This window comes from Boleophthalmus pectinirostris, unplaced genomic scaffold, assembly GCF_026225935.1.
Source record: "Boleophthalmus pectinirostris isolate CB_2022bp ecotype Guang Dong unplaced genomic scaffold, ASM2622593v1 HiC_scaffold_21, whole genome shotgun sequence".
Lineage (NCBI taxonomy): Eukaryota > Metazoa > Chordata > Actinopteri > Gobiiformes > Gobiidae > Boleophthalmus > Boleophthalmus pectinirostris.
Genome location: NW_026571175.1, coordinates 2,046,221 through 2,070,757, shown reverse-complemented (window position 1 = coordinate 2,070,757; position 24,537 = coordinate 2,046,221). Strand labels below are relative to the sequence as shown.

Genomic DNA, 24,537 nt, shown 5'->3' with positions numbered 1-24,537 from the left:
TAGGATGGTGTGTCTTAAAGCAGGAAATCCTCCATATTACTGTTACTGTAAATTCTTCTAAGGACATTTATCCAGTGCCACTCTTGACATTGGTTGTCCAGGAGGTTGCAAGTTCAGTTCTAGCCAGATCAACTGTCCTTGGCAAGACATTAGTGTTGTCACGATACTAAAAGTTCAAGCTCGATAGACAAGGACAAAGCCTGATTCCGTCAGATCTCAGAAGCTTAGTAGAGTTGGGTCTCATTAAGAAGCTGTTGATATGATACATACCTCGGTACATAGGCCATGATACCATACATATCTCAATACCTTTGATTCGATTTGATATATGTCAAGTTGATTTGATAAAGTTTAATAAAAGCTAAAGGATAAATGATGGTCTTGATGCTAAAAGTCTTTGTGAAACCACTTCTTGTGCAAAGTTCATATGAAACACAAACATTTTAGTCATCAAAGCTGTGAAAATGTCAAATGTGTCACATCAATGGGTTTTCTTCCTCTAAACAAGCAATAAAACTGTAACTGTAACAAAATAATTTAGTAAAATATACCAAAAAGTACTTTTAGCGATGTATTGATACAGCAGCCCACAATATCAGTACATCGTATCATATATCGTACATTTAACAAAACAATATATCGATATTTAGATCTTTTTGCACAGCCCTACTAAGCAGGTGTGGGCCTGGTCAGTTCTTAGACGGGAGACCACTGGGAAAATCCAGATGCTCAAAGGCACTTGAGCATCAAAAGCTCTACATAAGTGCATTATTATTAATATTAACACTGATTCCGATTCCATGATGATAATAAAAACGTTCTTTCTTTAGACAGACTTAAGTCATGTTAGAATGTTCCCTCCTCAAAAACAGACTTGGAGTTGTGTTTTGTTTCATTCACATGTTTGAATAACTCTTTAATATTAGTCTGTTACATCTCCAAAGCTCAAAATGATCTGTTCCACCTTGTGATGTCATGAAGTGATAAATTTCTAAGTTAACAGGTCCATTCACAGTTCCAGAGCTGAAATGACCCAAACAATTCTAGCGAAGGTGTAGGAGTTTAAATACACAGTGGAGCACTTCCTGTATTACCACATGACATCACAAAGAGGAACGGAGTTTTTGAATGAAACCAGCCTGTGGAGTTTAACTGAATCTGGGGGAATTTTCATGTTAATTTGATTCATTTGATGCCTTTAAAACACCCAGGGACAAACTGTAAATGTCACCAATGTGAACAGATATACAGGAGACACAGTAAAGCTGCACTATGTAACTTTTTTGTAGATGCCTTTGCTTGTCTGGAATGCACAATAAAAATTTAAACTTTTATCATACATTTGTTCAATTACAGCTGTTTGATCAGACCTGTAACTATGACCTATATATGCTTATGTTCACAGAGATAAAACCATGAATGTCAAACTGTGGCACAACAAAGAAAAAAACAAAACAAAACAAAAAACAATAACATCTCCATGGAGACAAACCTTGGTACCAGAGTCTAGAAAGGTTACGTAGTGCATCTTTAAAGTCAGGATCGGAATCATGTTTGACTAGTTTGTTGATGATTTCTGCAACAGTAATCTTCGACTTTGAACCATGTTATAGTAGCTTCTTCTCACTGACCCTCTGAAGTTGTGTGTGGAGTGATTTGTACATATTTGAGTCATATACACGTAGGATTTGGCGCTGTCTCGTAGTCATTTTGGAACAAATGAAAAAACATCTGCTGCTCGCTTGTGTGATGTGCACCGAGGGGCCGACTGCTAGAAGCATGCAGGTGTTCAGTCCTAGAGAACTGTGCAGCCGTTTGGTTCTAGTGAAGCGTGCAGGCGTTCGGTCATAGAGAGGAGCACAGGCATTCAGTTCTAATGAAGCGTGCAGGCATTCAGTCCTAGAGAACTGTGCAGGCGTTCGGTCCTAGAGAAGCGTGCAGGCGTTCGGTCCTAGAGAAGCATGCAGGCGTTCTGTCCTAGAGAAGCGTGCAGGCGTTCTGTTCTAGAGAAACCTGCAGGTGTTCAGTTCTAGAGAAGCGGCCAGCGTTCAATCCTAGAGAAGCGGGCAGGCGTTCAGTCCTAGAGAACTGTGCAGGCGTTTAATCCTAGAGAAGCGGGCAGGCGTTCAGTCCTAGAGAACTGTGCAGGCGTTCATCCTAGAGAAGCGGGCAGGTGTTCAATCCTAGAGAACTGTGCAGGCGTTCAACCCTAGAGAAGCGGGCAGGCGTTCAGTCCTAGAGAACTGTGCAGGCGTTCAATCCTAGAGAGGCGGGCAGGTGTTCAACCCTAGAGAAGCGGGCAGGCGTTCAGTCCTAGAGAACTGTGCAGGCGTTCAATCCTAGAGAGGCGGGCAGGTGTTCAATCCTAGAGAAGCGGGCAGGTGTTCAGTCTTAGAGAACTGTGCAGGCGTTCAGTTCTAGAGAAGTGTGCAGGCGTTCTGTCCTAATGTAGCGTGCAGGCGTTCTGTCCTAATGAAGTGTGCAGGTGTACTGTTCTAGAGAAACCTGCAGGCGTTCAGTCCTAGAGAAGCGTGCAGGCGTTCTGTTCTAGAGAAACCTGCAGGCGTTCAGTCCTAGAGAAGCGTGCAGGCGTTCAATCCTAGAGAAGCGTGCAGGTGTTCAGCTCTAGAGAAGCGGACAGGCGTTCAGTTCTAGAGAAACCTGCAGGCGTTCAGTCCTAATGAAGTGTGCAGGTGTTCAGTCCTAATGAAGCGTGCAGGCGTTCTGTCCTAGAGAACCATGCCTTGTTCTTTGAAAGTTCTTTGAAAGTTGGGAAGCAGGATGTTGGGAGAGTTTGGAGCAGGTTTGTGCTGCGCGCTCACGACACGCCCACTGTTACTCAAGCCAAGAGGAGAACGAGTCAAGCAGGTCCAGAGCACTGTGTCACAGAGAGAGAGAGAGAGATGGGGAAGAGGGAGTGAGAGAGAGTAAGCAAGGGAGAGAGCAAGAGAGAAGAAGAGGGAGGGAGGGAGGGAGAAAAATCGAGAGGGAGAGAGGGAGAGAGGGAGAAAAAGAGAGAGAGGGAGAGGGCTGGAGAGAGGTAGATAGAAAGAGAGAGAGAGAGAGAGAGAGGAAGGGAGAAGGAGCGAGGGAGGAAGAGGGACAGAGGGGAAGGGAGGAAGAGAGAAGAAGGACGAAGGAGAGAGAGGAAGGGAGAAGGAGGAAGAGAGAGAGTGAGAGAGAGAGGAAGGGAGAGGGAGAGAAAAGAAGGGCGAAAGAGAGAGAGAGAGAGGAAGGGAGAAGAAGGAGGGAGGAAGAAGAAGAAAAGAGAGGAAGAAGGGAGGAAGAGAGAGAGGGAGGGAAAGGAAGGGTGGAAGAGACAGAGGGAGAGGGGTGGAGAGAGAGTGTGGGAGGGAGAGATATAGTGGATTGGAAAAGGGGGAGAAATAAAGTGTAAAATAAAGAGAAAGAGTTTAACAGACCTTTATTGTGTCATCCTCCATTAAAAAAAAAAAAAAAAAAAAAAAAGTAGTGTTTACATATATTTGCATGCTATCTACAAAAAAAAAAAAAATAAATAAATAAATGTGATGATGAGAGAGAAAGAGGGAGAGAGAGGTAAAGATAGAGAGGTAGAGGACTGGGAGAACTGGACCGAGGAGAATAAAAGGAGGATTAAATGTGTCGTAGCATGTCACTGTTGCCAATGCAAAGTTCAACACTTCTACAGAGGCAGGTGGGGTGAGCTGTTTGGCCCGAGGGCACAAGGATAGTATGCAAAACGAACAACAAGGATCAAACCGACAGCTCTCTGGTTTAAGGGCGAACGGCTCAACAGACTGAGCCACTGAGAGCAGAGATTTTGAACAAACTTTGCAGATTTTGTGGTGAATTGTTTTGGTCAATAAAGTGTTCTGGAAAATAAAAACTGCAAAAGTGAGTGAGGGGGGAGAAGGGGAGGGGTCTGGAGGACTAAAGGGGAGAGTGAGGGGGGATGAGGGGAGGGCTCTGGAGGATTAAAGGGGAGAGTGAAGAGTGAAAAGATTCAGGGTCTGGAGGACTAAAGGGGAGATTGAGAGGGAGGAGGGGCAGGGTCTGAAAGACTAAAGGGGAGAGTGGGAGGGGAGGAGGGCTCAGGTCTGGAGGACTAAAGGGGAGAGTGAAGAGGGAAAAGATTTGGGGTCTGGAGGACTAAAGGGGAGAGTGAAGAGTAAAAAGATTTGGGTCTGGAGGTCTAAATGGGAGAGTGAAATGTTTTGTGGTCTGGAGGTCTAAATGGGAGAGTGAAAAGTGTTGGGGTCTGGAGGACTAAAGGGGAGAGTGAAGAGGGAAAAGATTTGGGTCTGAAGGACTAAAGGGGAGAGTAAAGAGTAAAAATATTCAGGCTCTGGAGGTCTAAAGGGGAGAGTGAAAAGTTTTGGGGTCTGGGGAACTAAAGGGGAGAGTGAAGGAGGAGGAGGGGCGAAGTCTAGAGGACTAAAGGGGAGAGTGAAAAGTGAAAAGATTATGGGTCTGGAGGACTAAAGGGGAAAATGAAGAGGGAAAAGATTCGGGGTCTGGAGGACTAAAGGGGAGAGTGAAAATATTTGGGGTTTGGAGGACTAAAGGGGAGAGTGGGAAGGGAGGAGGGGTGGGGTCTGGAGGACTAAAGGGATAATAGTGATAATGTGACTCAAACACCAAATACACAGTTTAATAGCAAAAAATACATCAATAAATAAAAAGGTGGATTCAGTGTTTAGTTTCACTTGAATGAAATTGTGATATTTGCACATTTCAGTCCCCTGTAAACAAGATAAAGCCTCTATTAACGCTTACGTCACAAACCAGGAAGACATTTGGAAAGATGCGATGACAACGTCAGGTGTAGTTTCCCGACACTGGGCTCACCGACCAACTGCGATCAAATCCACTGAAGTAGTAGTAGTAGTAGTAGTAGTAGTAGTTTTCTATTCGGTCATTTTGCAGCACTATTAAACAAAACAAAACACAGACTACAACCCCATGGATCATGACCGAAAGGGTTTAGGCTGAAGAAAAAGTACTTATAATGCCAAACCGTCTGAAACAGTGACAAAATTCCAAGGAAGAAAGCAGTTTCTTGGAATTCTTGGGACAATTTCACTTGCGACTTATTGTAAATATAAGAGACAAAATATAAATGAAAACAAACAAAATTGAATGCCTATTTCATTCATTCCAGAGCATTATATCTTTCAAGCTTTATCTTTCTTTTAAAAAAAAGAAATCATCTCTCAAGTTGTTCCATCTTTTTTTAGTTCTTATCTTCACTTTTTAAAGATGACAGTTTTGTTTTCGTTTATGGTCGCACAAACCAACAACAGTGACAAAGGAGGCAAAAAGTTCTTTGTCCACGATCACACCAAAACAAAAGGCAACGTCAAAGAAAAGCACGTACCCAGCCAATAGTCATAGTTTACTTGTGAAGACAACGGATCTGGTCTTCTAAGTATTTCTGTAAGATCTGATTTTGATGTTGTTTTTTTGAAGTGCACCAAGTTAGTACAAGCTTTATGGTTGTCTAAGCTGTTCCAGAAGTCTGCTCCACGTCTGCTTTTGAGAATGGTTCAAGAGATTTAATATTATTATTATTATTATTATTATTTTTTTTTTTTCTATTCATTTGACTTCTCAGGTTGCATTTGAGTTCAACCTGAGTGGTTAAATGAATAAAAAAAAGAAATCTCTGCAATTAGAAGTAAATGTGCTCAGTGGTAAAATGAAGACTGCAGACGTATGTGCTGTTTGGAATCATATGGAATTTGTCAGTCTTCTCTTCTAATCACATGTACCCAGTGCTCTCAGAGTTGTGTGTCAGTGGAGAAAGGATGAACTGTTGATGAGCCGAACATAACGGAACACTACAATGACATGGAGATGAAGAAAGCTGGGACATTTTCAAATTTTTCGTAGATTTTGTCAGACTTACTACCGCGAACAGAACCCACATGAAGTTGTACTCGCATCTTTCCAAACGTCTTCCTGGTTTGTGACGTACGCGTGAGTAGATCCTATTGTGCAGAGTCGACCTTTCAGAGTTTTAACCCATGTTATAGTTGTTTTCTTTCTCTTTTACTCTTTCGTTCTCATTGAAGTTGTGATTCGTGCATGTTTGAGTCATCTTCAATCACTTACTTTCATCACTTACTTCTTTCTGACACGTTCTTAATGAGCAACACACGTAAGTTTCAGCAGTGTCACAAGGTCATTTTGGTCCAAATGAATAAAAAAAAAAAAAAAAAAAAAAAAGCTCTGCTGTAGTGTGTTGTGCAGCTATCCATAGGAGCAGCCCACAGCATTTGGCGCTTTGTTGTGGTGATAAAAACACAACGACAAAGACAGAGATCCACTTGTGTCAAAGATCAGTGTTTTATTTTTTATTTATTTATTTTTTCTGGGGACCCATATTTTAAAAGTCATAATCCTTTACAACCCAGTCAATAGACATTATTCTTAAATCACAAAATAAAGGTGGATTTGAGCCTTATTGAACATTAATGAGGATATTTTTATTGCTGACTGAATGATCATCTCTCTGAACAATTAGATTTACTCAAGTTTAAACAATGAAAAACAGTCACTGAAGTAGCAACAAAAGGATCCATACGTCGTAAAAGTAGCCTATTTATTTTTCTTTTCAACATTCAATTGAAGCAGCAATATTGGAACAAAATAGTCAATAAAATAATAACAAAAAGATTAGAAATGACACAAAACATGTCTTGACATTTCAACATTTCTAATGAGAGAGATGGGCATGTGTGTGTGTGTTTTTGTAGTGTGTTCAGTCCGGGTGCAGGAGGAGACGCAGCAGTAGATCAGGAGCAACACTCAGTCTGTTTCTGTGCTTTGTCTTCATTTTTGTGAGCACAGAAAATCCAAGTTACACATTTGTACACTACCGGTCAAAAGTTTTAGAACAACACATTCAGATAGAACAGCTGAACACACTCGTGTCTCGTTCTTTTTACATTAGAAATCAAATATTGTTCAGAAAGTTCTTCCCAAGTCTGTTGCAGAAGTTTCCATAAATGTGTGGCATTTGTAGTTTGCTTCACTCTTCTGTCCAGTTCATCCCAAACCAGCTCCATGAGGTTTAAGTCTGGACACTGTGCTGCTGGACACTCCAGGTTTTCAAGCTTACAATCTTATTCTTTTTTCCTGAGAAAGTTTTGGCAGAGCATAGACTTGTGTTTTGTATCTTTTATTTATTATTATTATTATTATTATTATTATTATTATTATTATTATTATTTTACCTCTGTCTGTTCAGTTCTTACCTTTGTACCATTTCAAGCTCTTCATTGGACTTGCACGACTTGAATTGCAATACACTACCGTTCAAAAGTTTGGGGTCACTTAGAAATTTCCTTATTTTTGAAAGAAAAGCACAGTTTTTCTCAATGAAGATAACTTTAAACTAATCAGAAATACACTCTATACATTGCTAATGTGGTAAATGAGTATTCCAGCTGCAAATGTCTGTTTTTTGGTGCAATATCTACACAGGTGTATAGAGGCCCGTCTCCAGCAACTGTCACTCCAGTGTTCTAATGGTACAATGTGTTTGCTCACTGCATCAGAAGGCTAAAGGATGATTAGAAAACCCTTATGCAATCATGTTAGGACAGCTAAAAACAGTTTAGCTGGTTGGAGAAGCTACAAAACTGACCTTTTTTTGAGCAGGTTGAGTATCTGGAGCATCACATTTGTGGGGCTGATTAAATGCTCAAAATGGCCAGAAAAAGAGAACTTCCATGTGAAACTCGACACTCTATTTTTGTTCTTAAAAATGAAGGCTATTCCATGCGAGAAATTGCCAAGAAACTGATGATTTCCTACAACGGTGTGTACTACTCCCTTCAGAGAACAACACAAAAGGCTCTAACCAGAGTGGAAAGAGAAGTGGGCAGGTTGACCGTACGGTACGCAAGAAGTGCCCATCCAGTCAATCCAACTTGTGGGAGGAGATTCTTGAAGCGTGGGGTGAAATTTCTCCAGATTACGTCAACAAATTAACAGCTAGAATGCCAAAGCTCTGCAATGCTGTAATTACAGCAAATTGAGGATTTTTTTTTTTTTTTGTCAAAAGCAAAGTTTGAAGGAAAAAAAATAAAAATTCAAATACAAATCATTATTTCTAACCTTGTCAATGTCTTGACTATATTTTCTGTTAATGTTACAACTCATCGTGGTAAATAAAAGTCTGACTTTTCATGGAAAACATTAAATTGACTGGGCGACCGCAAACTTTTAAATGGTAGTGTAAATACTTGGAAAAATGAGGGTGTTTGAAAACTTTTGACTGGTGTGTATATGTAATAGTGAAAGGAATAAGCATAGAAATACTGGCCCTACTGAGGACAGGATATTCTGACGAAATGTTTATCCAGAATGACATCACAGGTCACAGGTCCATGTTACAACTGTGTACTGCAAATCTACATGCAGATTGTGATAAGGCGACCCCCCCCCCAAACAATCTCCTGCAACCCACCTGAGGGTCACGACCGAGGTTTTGGGAAACACTGTCATAGATTACACACTATATGTCTGATTTAAATAAAGTGAGTTTCATTCCTCCTTCTGCTTCTGTCTCTCTCAGAGTCGGTGTCCAATGTTCTGGTGACATCAGATGTTCCAGATGCCATAGAGAAAAACTCCACTGTGGTCCTGACCTGCACCGCCAAAGGATCTTTCCTCAAGTTCAGCTGGCTCAACGGCACAACGGCAATCGTACCAGACGGAAACCGCATCACAGTCAAACAGGTGAGGGGACGGACTCATGGCTCTCCCACTTTTCAAATTCAACTTTTAGTGTGTAACCTTCTGGAGGTAGCACTTCATCCGCATGTTTCCATGGAAATATAAAGTTAATATCATACTTCGGAACATTCTCCATGGAGATAGATATGTTTTAATGCCATACTGTGGGATATTATAACCAAAGGATCAGTGCAACACTTGAACCTTAACAAGATAACAAGAAAACATTTAAATTAGCACCTTTTTGAGGGATGTTACTAAAATCTGATAGTTATCGATGGAAGAAGAAGGTCTGTTATTAATGTTCACATCTCGAACATTATTACAAACCTGTAGCTGTAACAAAATGATATAGTTAAATATACCAACACATACTCTTGACAATATATTGATACAGCAGCCCACTGTATCATCACATTAAACGATACGATATATCAATATTTTGATTATATTTTTGCACAATGTAATGACAAACTGCTTATGTTCAGGTGACAGCGATTTTTACCTTGTTTTAGATCATAAACTTTTTCTCAGCTTAAAATCCTTCAGTTGTTTAAAAAACAAAACAAACAAAAAACTGCTTTTTAATCATTGACTGTGGTCTTGTGTCCTCTTCTGTTTCAGACTGAATCCTCTAGCGCCCTCACTGTTGCCTCTGTGTATCGCACGGACCTGGTTGGGCCAATCTTTTGCTCCGCCTCCAACAGCCTGTCGTCAGGGAAGAGCCCCGCCTTCAACCTCACCGTCTACTGTGAGTACAGCAGCATCGGCATCATGACTATAGTTGTATAAATACACACTTTAAGCTGCATTAGTATTGTGGTTTGCACTGCTCACCATGGCCCTGTGGTGCTGGACGAGTGGCCTTTACTGTGGCGGAGAGGAAAAGAGAAAGGGACAGAAGTAAAAAAAAAATGTCACATTGCCCATCGTGATGGATGACCCAACATCATGACCGAGAGCCGCCCTGCTGTCAGAAACATGCACTGATCTTCTGTAGGCCTAGTTAACCTAAAAAACTTTGCAGAGATTGCACTGTAAATTAAATCATTAGTAGAACTAATATGCAGCTCATTTAAGTGCCTGCAGAGACATGACGTGTTAGTTTGTTAGTGTTTCTCACTCGTCATTACTGTGCTCAGTGCAATTGTACTGCACAAACAGCGCTCATGTTTAACATGTTCAGCACATTCTCCATGTGTCCAAACAAAGTGCAGTGTGACATCTAACTGGTAAAACAAAAGAGCTGAAGATACAGTTGCAGCATGACACTTCTATCCGGCGTGAGGCGTTTATCATGTCTCAAAGCCAAAGTGCATAATAATAAATCCACATCCAGTCACAGCCTGCAGTGTCTGCGTCAAATTTGAGCCAATCAGATAATATGAACCAAAATTCTGCCAAAAAAGGCTCCTCATTGGTAAATATCTCCAGCATGTGCATGTGCGTAAAGATGTATCCAAACAAGTCTGCGTAAAGTTCTCTTATGATTCTCGCCGATCCAGATAACCACGGAGTAAAAACGTGAAGTTCTTCATCAAAATAAGAGCATGTGCACCATGCGCTGCCTTTGATATAAAGTGCCAAATATGAAGGAAAAAAAAGAAAGTAAAGCACACATCAGTCAGAAGTAGTGCCCTTTTTAACAACCAACTGCTGCACCATTGAACCAACTCTTCTTAAATGAAGCTTTTTTCCCTTACGTCCCAAAGCCCCGGATGAGTCATTAGGTTACTAAAACAACCAAATTATACATTTAAAGTAGAAAGATGTATTTAGTATTAAAATTACATTAAATATACATGTAAAGAGATTGTATGGTTGGTGCTAACTACCATTATAATTCACAGCACACACACCCCACTTCCCCAATATCACTGCTCATCACGATGATTCACTGTAAGCATCGTCAAGTGCCAATTAAGGGGACATCGCCCAACTCTTTACCAGAGCCTGATACCAGAGCCAGTCCAAAGCTCCTCTTGAGTAGAGTCCTATTATAGACCTGATAGCACCCGCCTGTCACTCACTCAGGACAGGAGACTGAGCAAACATAACATCAGCTCAATGTGGAGTCCCTCACGTTTAACCTGAGCTGAAGATGGGTCAGAGTTCTGTGTGGGAGTTTGGGCCTATCCATTTTGTGAAACAAAAACTAACACAAAGTTAAACGTCTTGTCTGTCAGTACAAATAAACTAAAGTGAAATTATTCTTTCATAATCGCTTCAGAAAGTGGTGCTATTATCCAACCCAAAGATGTGATTGTTGTCAGCTGAAAGGACTTTAAGTCATAAGATTAAAATGAGTATGTGAAGACAATCCCAAACAAAGAATGTGAAGGAGAAACATGTATGGATCACAAGTTTGGAGATTTCTTTCAAAAAACTGTGAATCTCCCATAGAGTTATAGGCACCTGAGATTACAACATCAACAAATTCTCAGAAGTAACCGCTGCCAATATGAGCAGTGTGTGGGCGAGTTACTTTTAAGCACCTGAACAATAGAAGCAGTTCTTATATTGTGTTGTAATAGTATTGTACCCAGCGCTGGGCCTCTCCTTGGACAGGTTAGAGACTCCAGTGCACTCCACTTCACTTCACTTCTTTTGTTGCAGATTTATGGACACACCTCACAAACACAAGTCGCCTTTGAGTCAAAACACAGCCGTTTATCACGCCCAAAAAAACTACTACGCTGAAGCACACATGCACCCAGAGCTGTGGGAGTGGGAATGATTAGGCTAATAGAATACAAATAACAAAATGACCTGTTGCGGTGTGTCAGATGCCCTCCCAGTGTCTCCATGGGGTCTTTTCTGTGTAAAAGCTGTTAACACTCTGCAAACTGAACTGCTGAAATGTGCTGAAATGTCCTTGTGTGTCAGATGCCCTCCCTGTGTCTGCATGGGGTCTTATCTTGTGTAAGAGGGCGGCAGCATGGCATTGGACTTTTCATGGCAATACCATTTAATATCTAATTCTAAGTTTGATTTATTATGTTTTGAGTAAAAATTTCACAAAATTTTAATTTTTAGTCAGATCTAGTTTACTAAATGAGAAATCCTAAATCCCCATTGAATATTTTTGATATCAGATATGATAATGAAAAGAATCAAGAAATTTAAACTTGGTTCTTTCCATGTTTTCTGTTTTTTTTTTTTTTTTTTTACATTTATGAGAGTAAACTGCAGGAGACGTTTCAAAATTATATCTCTAAATTTCAGATTTTATTTATTTATTTTTCCTATTCATATTCACGTCCAGACGACAACACAGCACTGAGTGAAAATGACGGGGAAAGCTCGGGTGAAGTACGCATCACGCAGGTGTGTCATACAGGTTTTTCCATTTTCTCACGCCTCGAATTCCTGCGGCCCATGCACGGGTCCCAGATGGGCCAATTGCGTCGTTCCTACGGGTCACGTGCATGTCTCGTGCGAGCTACCAGGGTCGCGTGACCCTTATAAAAGCTGCTACAAACACAAGTCGTAGCAGCCGTACTGTACGCACCAAGTTTTCGCCGATGAGATGCCGCTCAAAGGGAAGGCAAAGAGCAAGAGGACAGGGACGGGCCATGACACTGAGGGCCCGGAGAACGCATCCCAGCATTGAACGTCTGTGTAGCCAGGGCCCCACCCACCAACACCTCCACCTTCTCTCTCTTTCTTCCTGGAAACGATTGCGAGCCAACACCACCACTATAGCTTCTTGTTCCTCTTCATCCTCCTGCTCCGTTAGTTGTAAGAGCCGTCTTGGCATCGCCGCGGTTGGACGATGGATGAGTACGATGTGATGAAGTGGTGATGACGAGGTTATATAACACGGCAATAAGAGCCACATCTCGTAAGACTGTCGCACGGGCCGTGTAAGAGACTTGTACTTCCCTGGTACAAACGACTAGAGTACCTTGCAAGTGGCCTGTACGAGATTTTGACTCGTACGTGACCCTTGCGTAGCACACATCGTGTCGCAAGTAAGGCGTACTATTGCCTCACAACAGTCTTAAGACCCACACAACACTCACATGCCCCACTTTGCCGAAATTTCTCCTAGGGTCCTGTAGGAGTCTTACGGGACGCACAAGCCACACTTGCACCAACCTTATGAAGCACTTAGAAAACCCTCTTTCCTCTACAGAACCCCACGGGCCTCCAAGGGACAAGAAATGTCAGCACCCGTAAGGGTGAATCGCCCTTATGGGTTATTGTGACAAAGCCTTAAAGCTAACCCGCTCTCTCTTGTACCTCTTTGCTCTTACAGTACAATATTATAATCGGATAAAAGAATGAATGAGTCTGCTGTTAAAAACTGTGCTTGTCAAAATGAAACTCCATCGACCAATTAATCAACTACAGGAGTTCAGCTTGATAAAATATACACATGAAGAAGAACAGGTTCATTCAGTCTTAATGCTCTCAAACCCTGATCTAACATGACCCTTCACCTCTGTGTCCTCTCTCCTCCTCCTCCTCTGCTTTTGTTGTTTTAGCCTTGTACACACCTCCTCTCTCTCTGTCTCTCTCTCTCTCCACTCGTCTGCTCGTGCTTTCTTTCTCACACCTTTACCGCTTTTGTGTTGTCCCTCTCTTTCTCTTGATCTCTGCCTCTCCTTTTTCATCTCTCTCGCTCCCCTTTTCTGTCCTTTTTAGCCTTCCCCTCACTCTCCTTCTGTCTTTTTACCTCTCCTTCTAGTTCTGTCTCTCTCTCCCTCCCTCTCTTTCCTGTGTGAGTAATGCTCAAACCATCAGCCCTCCGCTCTAAACAAACCACCTTACTGTAAGTCAGCGGGATGTGACCACTAAGTACACACCACAGTGTCCTGTGTAAACTAATGCAGGCACACACATGTACATACACGCATACACACACACTCACAGACAGTCGCACACACTCACGCACACAGACTTGTATGTAGTGGTTTTCTCCTTTCACCAGGAGAGAAGCTCAGTCCTGTGACCTTTTGGTTAGAGGGCAAAGCCTTACCGAGCAGATCCACTCACACTCTCTTGATGTTGATAATTGTCTTGCTTAAAGACACAACAAGACGTTTTCAAAGCAGCAGGGAACACAGCATGATATTGGACGGAAATTTTGAACATTTCAAAACTATTCAGGAAAGGTACAATTATGACCAAGTTTTGTGTTTTTCTGTATGTTCTGTATGTAAGGGTTAGTATGTTTCAATTACGGCTGAGCAATTTTGGAAGAAAAAAAAAAAAAAAAAAAAAAAAAAAATCTGATCATAATCTAGGACGGGAAATAAAAATCTGATCATAATCTTTGCATAGGAACTCATGTCACTTCAGTAATTGCACTCTTTGTATCTTTGACTGAGACACACATTGTTCGTCTGTATTAAAACAAATATGGCTGTTTATGAGGGGGAAAAAAAAGACAAAAAATGTGACACTGGACTGAAAAACATGTAGGATTCTGCAGAATCAGTGAGTGAACCACTAAACTCTGCTCATCTGAGGAGAGAGAAATACCATTTGGTTCAAAATGATTGACCAATAAGCTCCTTCGTTTGACACGTGTCACTGAAATAAACAAATCTGATTGGATGGCCATGTTTGATTCTGGGCTTTAGATTTGATAGCAATTCATTTTGCAGCTGGAGTGTCTCCAACTTTTGATTAACTCATTGACTCCTTGTCTCCTCAGATGGCCCAGACATGGTGGGCATCTCTATGGCTCCCGAGTTTGTGTCCTCCAAATCAGACTTCAACCTGACGTGTAAGGCCCCGTCCAACCCCCCGGCCACCTTATCCTGGTTCCACGGAGACACGCCCCTGGAAGTGTCTGGAGCCGTGCTGTCTCTGAGTGATATCGAAAAGAAAGGCATGGGAAAAACCAAGACTTTGTACACCTGCAAGGCCTACAACGCCAAAACCAAGATTGAGCTCACTTCAGTTGGCATCTCCTTCACCGTAGTAGGTGAGAGCTCTGAGCAGTGGAGCGGAATTATTCAAACAGTGTTCTGAGTGTGACCATTTTGAGGTGAATTCAAAACCACATTACATGGCATTAAATCTGTTTCATTATTGGGTTATCGAATGACTCCACCTTAGGGCTGCAAATGATGACTGTGTCATGCATGAGTCAACTAATCAACATTTTTTTGTTTTGTTTTTAAAGCAGTAAAACAATTATTTATGTTGTAAATTTAGATTACAGTAGAAAAGCACATGGTAACAAACATCAGCACTGATACAAAAAAAGTTGGATAGGGTACCAGCTCATGATCATAATGAGACTATAATAAGACTACAGTATTTTTTGGACTATAAGGCACACTTAATAAGGCATCCTTTAATTTTCTCAAAAATTGACAGGCACCATATGTATTAATTCTGATCTTACTGACCTGGAACAGATTTTATGTGGTGCACGGTGCTGAAAAATCTTTCAAAAGGTATTTGTAAGACTTTGGTAAGATACGAAGCCGCACCACTTAATAGTTTGTTGGAGCATTACAGCTACCGTAGTCAGCATGCTTCAGCGCACTAGGAGTGAGCAGTTTATTTCAGGCTTAGTTTATGCAAATGAGCCATGTGGTTTTAAATTTAATTTCTGTAAAACGTAAACAAATGTGCAAAAAGCTGCATTAAACACATTATACTCAATGTATATTTGAGTTCTCCTCATAAAAAAAAAAAAAAAAAAAAAAAGATCCACCCACATCATAATCCACATTCACCAAGACAGGAGGGCAACAACGGGCGAGTTACACCACGATCTGCCAATGGATCATGGACGCCTGGGCTAAGGATCAGTCTCAAGTGTCGTCCGTTTGTTTCACTTAATGCTCCTTTTAATCCAGTGCACTTTATGTATGAAAATAGATGAGAGAACTCAACACTATTGATATTGCGCCTTATCATCTGGTGTGCCTTTTAGTCCCAAAAATACAGTATTTTAAGTTTGATTTGGACCTAAAATGGCTCATAATGTTTGAATTCTTATAGATATGCCTCTTGTGCAATAATTTAACTGTGTTTTAAGGAATTTTTCATCTCCATACACGTTTATCAGTTCATATCAGGTATCACCATCAGTGTTGAGAGTTAACGTGTTATGGAAGTAACAAATTACTGTAATGCATTGCTTTTTGCTGTAACGCAGTAATGTGGCATTACAGGGGAAAAAAAAAAAAAAAAAAAAAGTCATATTTGACTCGGTACAAATGTAAGTAAAGAGTGTTATAATACTTTTTTAACCAGGATTGAAGTGGTGGGTTTTTCTTCATACACATTTGCTAAAATCATGGAGATAACAGCGATGAAATGCTGGAGACATTCTTGCGTAGACCGTCGGGTGACCGCGGGCGAAAGGACCAGTGCAGAACTCAGCTAAGACCTAGTTCAGCTCTGGTTTAGTCCTCAGTTTAGTCCTGGTTTAGTCCTCAGTTTAGTCCTGGTTTAGTCCTCGGTTCAGTCCTCAGTTTAGACCTGGTTTAATCCTGGTTCAGTTCTGGTTCAGTCCCGGTTCAGTCTGGGTTCAGCTCTGGTTTAGACCTGGTTTAGACCTGACTTAGACCTGATTAGGCCTAGTTTAGTCCTGGTTTAATCCTCAGTTCAGTCCTGGTTTAATTCTGGTTTAGACCTGGTTCAGTCCTGGTTTAGTCCTGGTTCAGTCCATATACGGCGCAGAAGTTCAGCATCTTCACAGTTATTTTGGTGAGAGTAACTTAAAGTGCTGCAGTAGTAATGTAATGCCTTACATCTTAAATACAGTAATATTGTAATGTAACAAATTACTTTGAAATAACACTAACAAGTCATAAATAACGCATTACAGTTTTGAAGTAACTTGCCCAACAGGGATCACCATATACTTAAAGTCGAAGTATTGATATTCGTATTAGAACTGAAAAAGCTGGATTGGGACATTCCTAATTTTCAGAGCACATTTCAACCAGATAAATGCTGAAATATGTTGTGAAGTGAAGGTTTCTAAACAGAATATTTACGAATAGGATTATTGATGAAAAGGAAACATTTACTCTCTTCCCTACTTCAGGTATTTGATTTTTCAGGCCTTGTAAATGCTTAAATGTAGCCACGATTTTGAAACCTGCATCCTGTGTTTGTGACTTGAGCTGTTGTGAAATGCAGTACATGTTGTTTGTTGACTCATATGTGGCAGTAATAGTACACACAGTCGTTGTAGTAGTAGTAATAGCACTTAGCTGTAGTAATAGTAGTATTTTGCAGTATTTGTTGGGACATAAAGAGCAGCTGGAGTCTGTCATTTCGAGTGACGGCTGTCGGAGGAATGAGAGTCATGTGACCAGGGCTGAGTCATGTGACCTGTGACACAGATCAGGCAGCACCAAGAAATTACTCAAGTAAGAGAAGAGTAAAAGCCACATACAGTGGAAAGAGGAAGAACAACTTTTATTCAAGTAAAGTTATATATAAAAAAGAAGTCCTCTGATTTATTTAAAAAAGTTATTTAAATAAATGCAATTAAGTAAATGTAACTGTCCTAGCTCTGTCTCGTCTGGTGTGTACTGTAGCACACAGCACGGTGCATTGTTTTGGAGAAATGCAAAGTAAGATATGGGCTTATTTTGAATACACACATTCCCCTTTTTACCATAGAGGAAACCAGGACTAAACCAGGACTAAACCAGGACTAAACCAGGACTGAACCAGGTCTAAACCAAATCTAAACCAGATCTAAACAAGTCAAAACTACCTACTACTATTTGTAGAAACAACCTCAGTAGTAGAAGTAGTAATAATGGCACTACTACTACTACTACTACTACTACTACTACTACTACTACTACTACTACTACTACTAGTAGTAGTAGTAGTAGTAGTAGTAGTAGTATTACTGGTAGTAATAGTAGTAGTAATAGAAGCAGCCACAGTAGTGCTAGGGCTAGTAGTATTTGTAGAAATAGCTTCAGTAGAAGTAGTAGTAGTAGTAGTAGTAGTAGTGGTAGTGGTAGTAGTAGTAGTAGTAGTAGTAGTAGTAGTAGTAGTAGTAGTAGTAGTAGTAGTAATAGTAGTAGTAGTAGTAGTAATAGAAGCAACCACAGTAGTACTAGGGCTAGTAGTATTTGTAGAAATAGCTTCAGTAGAAGTAGTAGTAGTAGTAGTGGTAGTAGTAGTAGTAGTAGTAGTAGTAGTAGTAGTAGTAGTAGTAGTAGTAGTAGTAGTAGTAGTAGTAGTAGTAGTAGTAGTAGTAGTAGTAATAGAAGCAGCCACAGTAGTTCTAGGCCTAGTAGTATTTGTAGAAATAGCTTCAGTAGACGTAGTAGTAGTAGTAGTAGTAGTAGTAGTAGTAGTAGTAGTAGTAGTAGTAGTAGTAGTAGTAGTAGTAGTAGTAGTAGTAGTAGTAGTAGTAGTAGTAGTAGTAGTAGTAGTAGTAGTAGTAGTAGTAGTAGTAGTAGTAGTAGTAGTAGTAGTAGTAGTAGTAGTAGTAGTAGTAGTAGTAGTAGTAGTAGTAGTAGTAGTAGTAGTAGTAGTAGTAGTAGTAGTAGTAGTAGTAGTAGTAGTAGTATTTGCAGCTGCAGTAGTGTGGGTGGTGTTTTTGTGGCGGGTGAAACCGGGCGGGTGGAGGATCATCTTCTGCCTCGAGGGAGTTTTGTGGGCGTGGCCTGAATCACAACAGGAAGTGAGTGTTTTAGCCCCAGGTGAGGTTTGCTGTTAGCGCTGTTAGCGCTGTTAGCAGCGTTCAGTGACAGTCAAGACGAACGACCAAACCTCACGGGCTTTTCCACACCACGTCTAAATTATTCACAAGTCTGAGACCCTCAGACCTGTTGGACTAGTTTGGGACAGAGGCACATCACTGGAAATTCACAGGAAAAAAACTAAAGATTGGCCTTAAGCTATAAATAGGACATTTAGGATCAATAAAAGACAAAAAAGACACACACACACACATATATATATATATATATATATATATATATATATATATATATATATATATATTTATATTTTTTTATATTTATTAAATATGTATTTATTTATTTATTTATTTATTTATAATGCATTTCATTGCACAGCCTTAACAGGACTCACAGCTTTTACACAAACTAAATCTGAAAATGTTATGAAAGAATTAGTCTTGATGATTGATTTCTTGTGAATAGTTTCATTTTCATTCTGATTCAGCTGTGTTCCGTTCCGTTTATTTTGGATACATCTATGTTTTTCTGCCTTATTTCATGTTCAAAGTTTATTTGATTCATTCATTATTCATGTTTTACAAAATAGCTCTAAGGTTCAGATTTGTAGCTAGAGTTGCTCGATTATGGACAAAAATCACTCACACTATTATTTTGATTTATATTTAAATCACGTTATTCTTTTTTTTTTTTTTTTTTTTTTTTTTTTTTTTTTACACGATGGACAGTATTTTTCTCTCTAAAAAAACAAACAAACCAAAACAAAAAACCAAAAAAAACAACACACTTTGTTAGTGATAATTTATAGAAATATAGGCTACAAATATTAACCTTAGAGCAGTTTTATGAAGTATAAACTTTGAACTTTGAACATGAAATGAGGCCTAGAAAAACATAAATGTATCCAAAATAAACTGTATTTCCAGCTGTTCTACAATCTCTCTATTAAAAAAATAAATAAAATAAATATACTTAAATATTAAATTGTTAAATTGTTTCATCTGGATTATATGAGTCTGGAGATTGTTTGACACAAATCTAAATCGCGATCAAAATTCAATTAATTGCACAGCCTTATTTATAACATTGAAAGATTTGCGTAAAATGTCATTAACAAAGTGTTTTGTTTTGTTTTTTGAGAGAGAAATGCTGAATAAATGCATTTAAATAATCATGATTTCAGTATTGACCAAAATAATCATGATAATGACTTTTTTTCCATCATCGAGCAGCTCTAAATCCTGTAGTTTAGACCTCTGTGAACATGTTCTGAAATGCAAGGGGTTCATGGATATTTCAGTATTTTATCGATGGCACATTTTAAAAGCAAGTTTCAGCAGTTTCTAAAGTGGTGCACAATTACTATGATGTTGAAATAATGAAATTATCTATCCATATATTATATGGAGTTACTTAAATGGAGTCTATTTAGTCCTGGTTTAATCAATGTTTAGTCCTGGTTTAGTTCTGGTTTAGTCCTGGTTAAATCAATGTTTAGTCCTGGTTTAGTTCTGGTTTAGTCCTGGTTTAATCATTGTTTAGTCCTGGTTCAGTCCTGGTTCAATCATGTTTCAGTCCTGCTTTAGTCCTGGTTCAGTCCTGCCTTAGTCTTGACCCTCTGCTCCTCTTCTGTTCTCAGAGCCTCTCTCGGACGTTAAAGTGTCCGCTCCCTCAGAGCAGTTGTTTGCGGGGAACAGTTCGGCTGACCTTAAATGTGCGGCGGCGAAGGGCACTGTGGACAGCGTGGTTTGGCTGAAGGACGGAGCTCCGCTGACCTTTAGTGACAGAGTGGTTTTGGGGGCAAACAAGCGCTCTGTCCAAATCAACCCTGTGCAGAAGGAGGACAATGGAGAGTACACATGCACACTGTCCAACCCGGTCAGCAGCGAGGCAGCCCAGGTCAAACTGTCTGTGATCTGTGAGTATCAAACTGTCTGTGATCTGTGAGTATCAAACTGTCTGTGATCTGTGAGTATCAAACTGTCTGTGATCTGTGAGTATCAAACTGTCTGTGATCTGTGACTTTGTGCTCGTCTGTGTTGCTTTAACGATCACATATTGTGCTTGAGTCTGTTATGTAGTTCAAATGTACAACACCCATGGATCATTATGTTATTATTTACACATTTTAAACTGCAATATCCATCTAAAACAATTTAATTCAAGAAACAGTCCGCAGACTACCATTTTAGAAAGACACAGTGCTCAATGGGAGCTGACGTTGCCGTAAACATCATCACGACAGAGATGGTGTTGTGGATTTGTTGGGGCCTGTGTGTAAATGGCTCATTCTGCACATGGCACAGAAAGCCCGCCCTCTGCAGACACATGCACAGACGTCTGCGCAGACACCTGTCCCAGGATCTCTGGGTGCTGTCAAAATAAAATGTAAATGTTCTTCTGTGGCTTCCTTTCCTCCCTGTCTGACGTGGTAGTGTGTACTCATCTGCACTAAAGGAAAGCAGTGAGCACAAGATTTGTCTGTCTGCGACCCACAGCGAGTATTTCGTCTCTCTGCTGGAAATGATACAAATGGGCTGTGATCATTCCGGGGCATTTTCTACATTTATGCTCAAACACGCTGACACGCCCGCTTTGCCTCATATGTCAGACCAGGACTAAACCAGCACTAACCTTGAACAGCAAGATGGATTCTGGTGATATTTTGTGAGTTCACAAACCTGGCGTGCTCCCACTGGCGTGATAGATCTGGGAAGCTATGATGTCACTTCTGAGCCCAACTGGCACTTTCATTTCATTCATTTGTTTTTGTTTTGCCGTATTCCACCTATCATGGATCCAAAAGTGACATTGCACTTAACAACGATAGGACCCAGTGGCTGCTCTGTCCGATGACCAATCACAGAGCAGTGTTGAGGTTTGGGTGGAGCCAAACGTGAAGTGCCAAATTAATCAAAACAAACATGGCGACGCAGACAGGCATAACATACTTCAGCCTGTTTTAGCCGAAACACAGACTCTCTAGTTTGTGACAAAGGCACAGGGGGAAGCTCTTTGTGTATTTGTGGACAGAGAAAATGTCTGTGCTTTTCTCTCAACTCGATGTGACAAAAGTTCGATTTTTTTGGCTTCATATTCAAATATTCTTCATGACTCTTCACCTTTTCCTGATCTCTTTTAGTGAGAGCCCATAAATGTGTAGTGTGTAATGTAATGTCAGTGTGAGAAAGGATCAGCTAAAGTCTCAAAATACTCTTTTGGGGTTAATCTTCTTATAAATATTGACTTTGTGGACCTAAGCCCTGCAGAAGACTGAGGATTCTCCCACATAAATCAGTGAGGACAGCTGACACGTTGGACTGGCTCAAACCTGAACATGGAAACACAGGTTTTGCCTGCAGTGTTTTTCCTGAAATGAAATGAGAGCATCTTCCAAAACGGATCATCTGAAAGACAGGAATCCCAAACATGCTTCACTGAAATGATTACAACTGTCAGAACAATGAGGAGAGAGGAAGGTACAATGGACTTTGGGACTGTAGCCTCTGCATTTGACCCACGGTTACAGGTCAGGAGATGGAGGATTATGGACGATAACTTGTTTCATCAGATTTAGAATTTTAAATGTTGTTGAAATTCTCACTTTGAATTTTTTAAACTCTGAAAAAACATGTTTGAATTATTTTTGTTATGAATTTTAGTTTCTGAAATTTTAAGTGTACATTTTCAAAGTGTATAAAATTCAATATATATATATAAAAAAAAAAAAAAAATCACCTTTTAAATTCAACAGTCAAAATTCAGAATGTAAAATTTGCAACAAAACAATTTGCAGGAAAGATGTCAAGGTCTAAGCAATCGATCCAAAGTGATCCGATCTAACTTACTAACAAACAGGAAATGGTGCAGTGAAGTGATCTGATCGGTCAGAATTAGCCTCATCAAAACCTTATTTGTTTGATTTGTAGTGTAAACCCCGCCCACAGATGAGAACAGCCAATAGGAACCAGCCTCTGTCCTCCTCGCTCACATGACCGATTGCTTCTGCCTTGGCATCTTGGATCCTTGCTGTAAAAATTTTCACTGCAAATTTTCCTCTCTGAATTCCGACTTGAATTTCAGGGCTTGAAAATATCTTTGGCGTGGTCTATTTTGAATTTAAAACATAGTGCACAGTAATATGACAGACTTAGGCAGTCAAAGGTTTCCTTTTTCATCCTTCCTGTGGATCAATCCTGCCCATCGCCTTCACCTTTCACTATTTTTCAATTCCGTTGGGAAGGGAAACAGTTTAAACGGAGGTTTGCAGTCACACACATCTGATTCCTTTTGCATTTATGGAGTTCGCAAACAAATTTCTTGAGCCATTTTTCGCTGTTAGGATCCAACAACCACACAATTACGATGTCCGAATCCCAAAACTAAAATACGACAATATCAGAACCAGAAACAAAAGTGATATGGTTCAAAAGGCTTGAACAAATCGACTTTGTCAACAGACGCATCCCACTGGGAAAACAAACATGGTTTGATGCAACATTTTTTCAGAAAATCCTTCCCAGTATGCATTGCGCAATGACAGGAAGTCCGAAATTCTTGATGCATCTATTCACAAGAAAAAAACAAAGTCAGGTTTAAACAGAATAGATAGATAAATAAGAAATAACATCTACATGGAGACAAGCGGATGGAATACTCTCCCTTTGAAAAAGTTAAACCTTGCACCTTTAAAGTGAGTTGAAATGAGTTTTAACCTGTATCCTCACATATTAATGGTCTTGCTCACGTCCTTATCCTGAAGCTGCCTGAGCTGAAGGAAGTCTGCATCGATGTCTCTATAAAACACACGTAAAGCTGACATGCATTTGTGGTCATGAATAATGCAGGTCCTCCTGAGCTGAGGCCACTTTAGGAGGAAGCGTCTCATTGTTCAGATGTTGGTGAGGAGCAGATGGACCGGACCTGCCTCAGCTCAGGGCTCTGTGCTTCCTGTTCCTCAGAAGCTCTTTCAGGCCATCAAATATTAAAAGACTACCCCGAGTGATAGGAGTTAGACAGATCTGCTCTCAAATACTCACATGATTCTTTTGTTTGGTAGATTTAAACAACTTGTCAACAACATTTACACAAAAAGCAGATGGATTGTATGACACAGAAAAGTACAAAAGGACCTGTTTTAGTCCTGATTTAGTCCCGATTCTGGTCAAGTCCTGTTTCAGTCCTGGTTTGCCCCGGTTAAATATGTATTCTCATTTCACATAATTACCACATCAAAACTGTGATTAAACTGGGACTGAAGCTGAAACTAAACCAAGATGAGACCAGGACTAAACAAGGACTAGTTCTGGTTTATTTGGTTTAGGCCTGCTTTAGTCTTTATTTTGTTGCCTCAAGTTAGTCCTGGTTTTATTTGGGGTTAGTTTTAGCTGAGTCCTAGTTTAGTCCTAGTTTAATCCTGATTCAGACTTGGTTGAGTCCTGGTTGAGTTCTGGTTTAGTCCTGGTTTAATCCCGATTGAGTCCTGGTTTAGTACTGGTTGAGTTCAGGTTCAGTCCTGGTTTAATCCTGGTTAAATTCTGGTTTAGTTCTGATTGAGACTTGGTTGAGTCCTGGTTGAGTTTGGGGTTAGTTTTAGCTGAGTCCTAGTTTAGTCCTAGTTTAATCCTGATTCAGACTTGGTTGAGTCCTGGTTGAGTCCTGGTTTAGTCCTAGTTTAGTCCTGCTTTAATCCTGGTTTAGTCCTGGTTTAGTTTTGGTTTAGTCCTGTTTAAGACCTGGTTGAGTTCTGGTTTAATCCTATTTTAGTCCTGCTTTAATCCTGGTTTAGTCCTGGTTTAGTCCTGCTTTAATCCTGGTGTAGTTCTGGTTTAGTTCTGCTTTAATCCTAGTTTAGTCCTTGTTTAGTCCTATATTATAAAGTTACTCACATCTCAGAAGTTTGTGTTGCATGTTGTTGATTTAGTATTTAATTATTTATTTGTTTAAACTTGTGAAGGTCCCGATTCAGTCCTGGTTTAGTCTTGGCTCAGTCCTGATTTAGTCTGTGTTTAATCCATGTGTAGTCCTGGTTTAGTCCTATATTGTAAAGTGACCTCCATCCCAGATCACATTATGTTGCTGGATTTGTTGAATGAAATAAAACCCAGTGTTCAGTGAGTTATTATTATTATTGGTGGCCATTTTGTGTCCCTGTCCCTAA

At 40.2% G+C, this 24,537-nt stretch overlaps 1 protein-coding gene across 1 annotated transcript in view; it reads left to right on the top strand.

Moving 5' to 3' along the window:
• Positions 1-24,537, top strand: part of LOC110160829 (carcinoembryonic antigen-related cell adhesion molecule 5-like) — a 55,052-nt gene that overhangs the window by 8,259 nt on the left and 22,256 nt on the right. The window contains exons 3-6 of the mRNA XM_020925503.2: positions 8,567-8,730; positions 9,352-9,478; positions 14,393-14,665; positions 20,017-20,295. Of these exons, the coding sequence (XP_020781162.2) occupies positions 8,567-8,730; positions 9,352-9,478; positions 14,393-14,665; positions 20,017-20,295 (843 nt within the window). The remainder of the gene's footprint in view (positions 1-8,566; positions 8,731-9,351; positions 9,479-14,392; positions 14,666-20,016; positions 20,296-24,537) is intronic.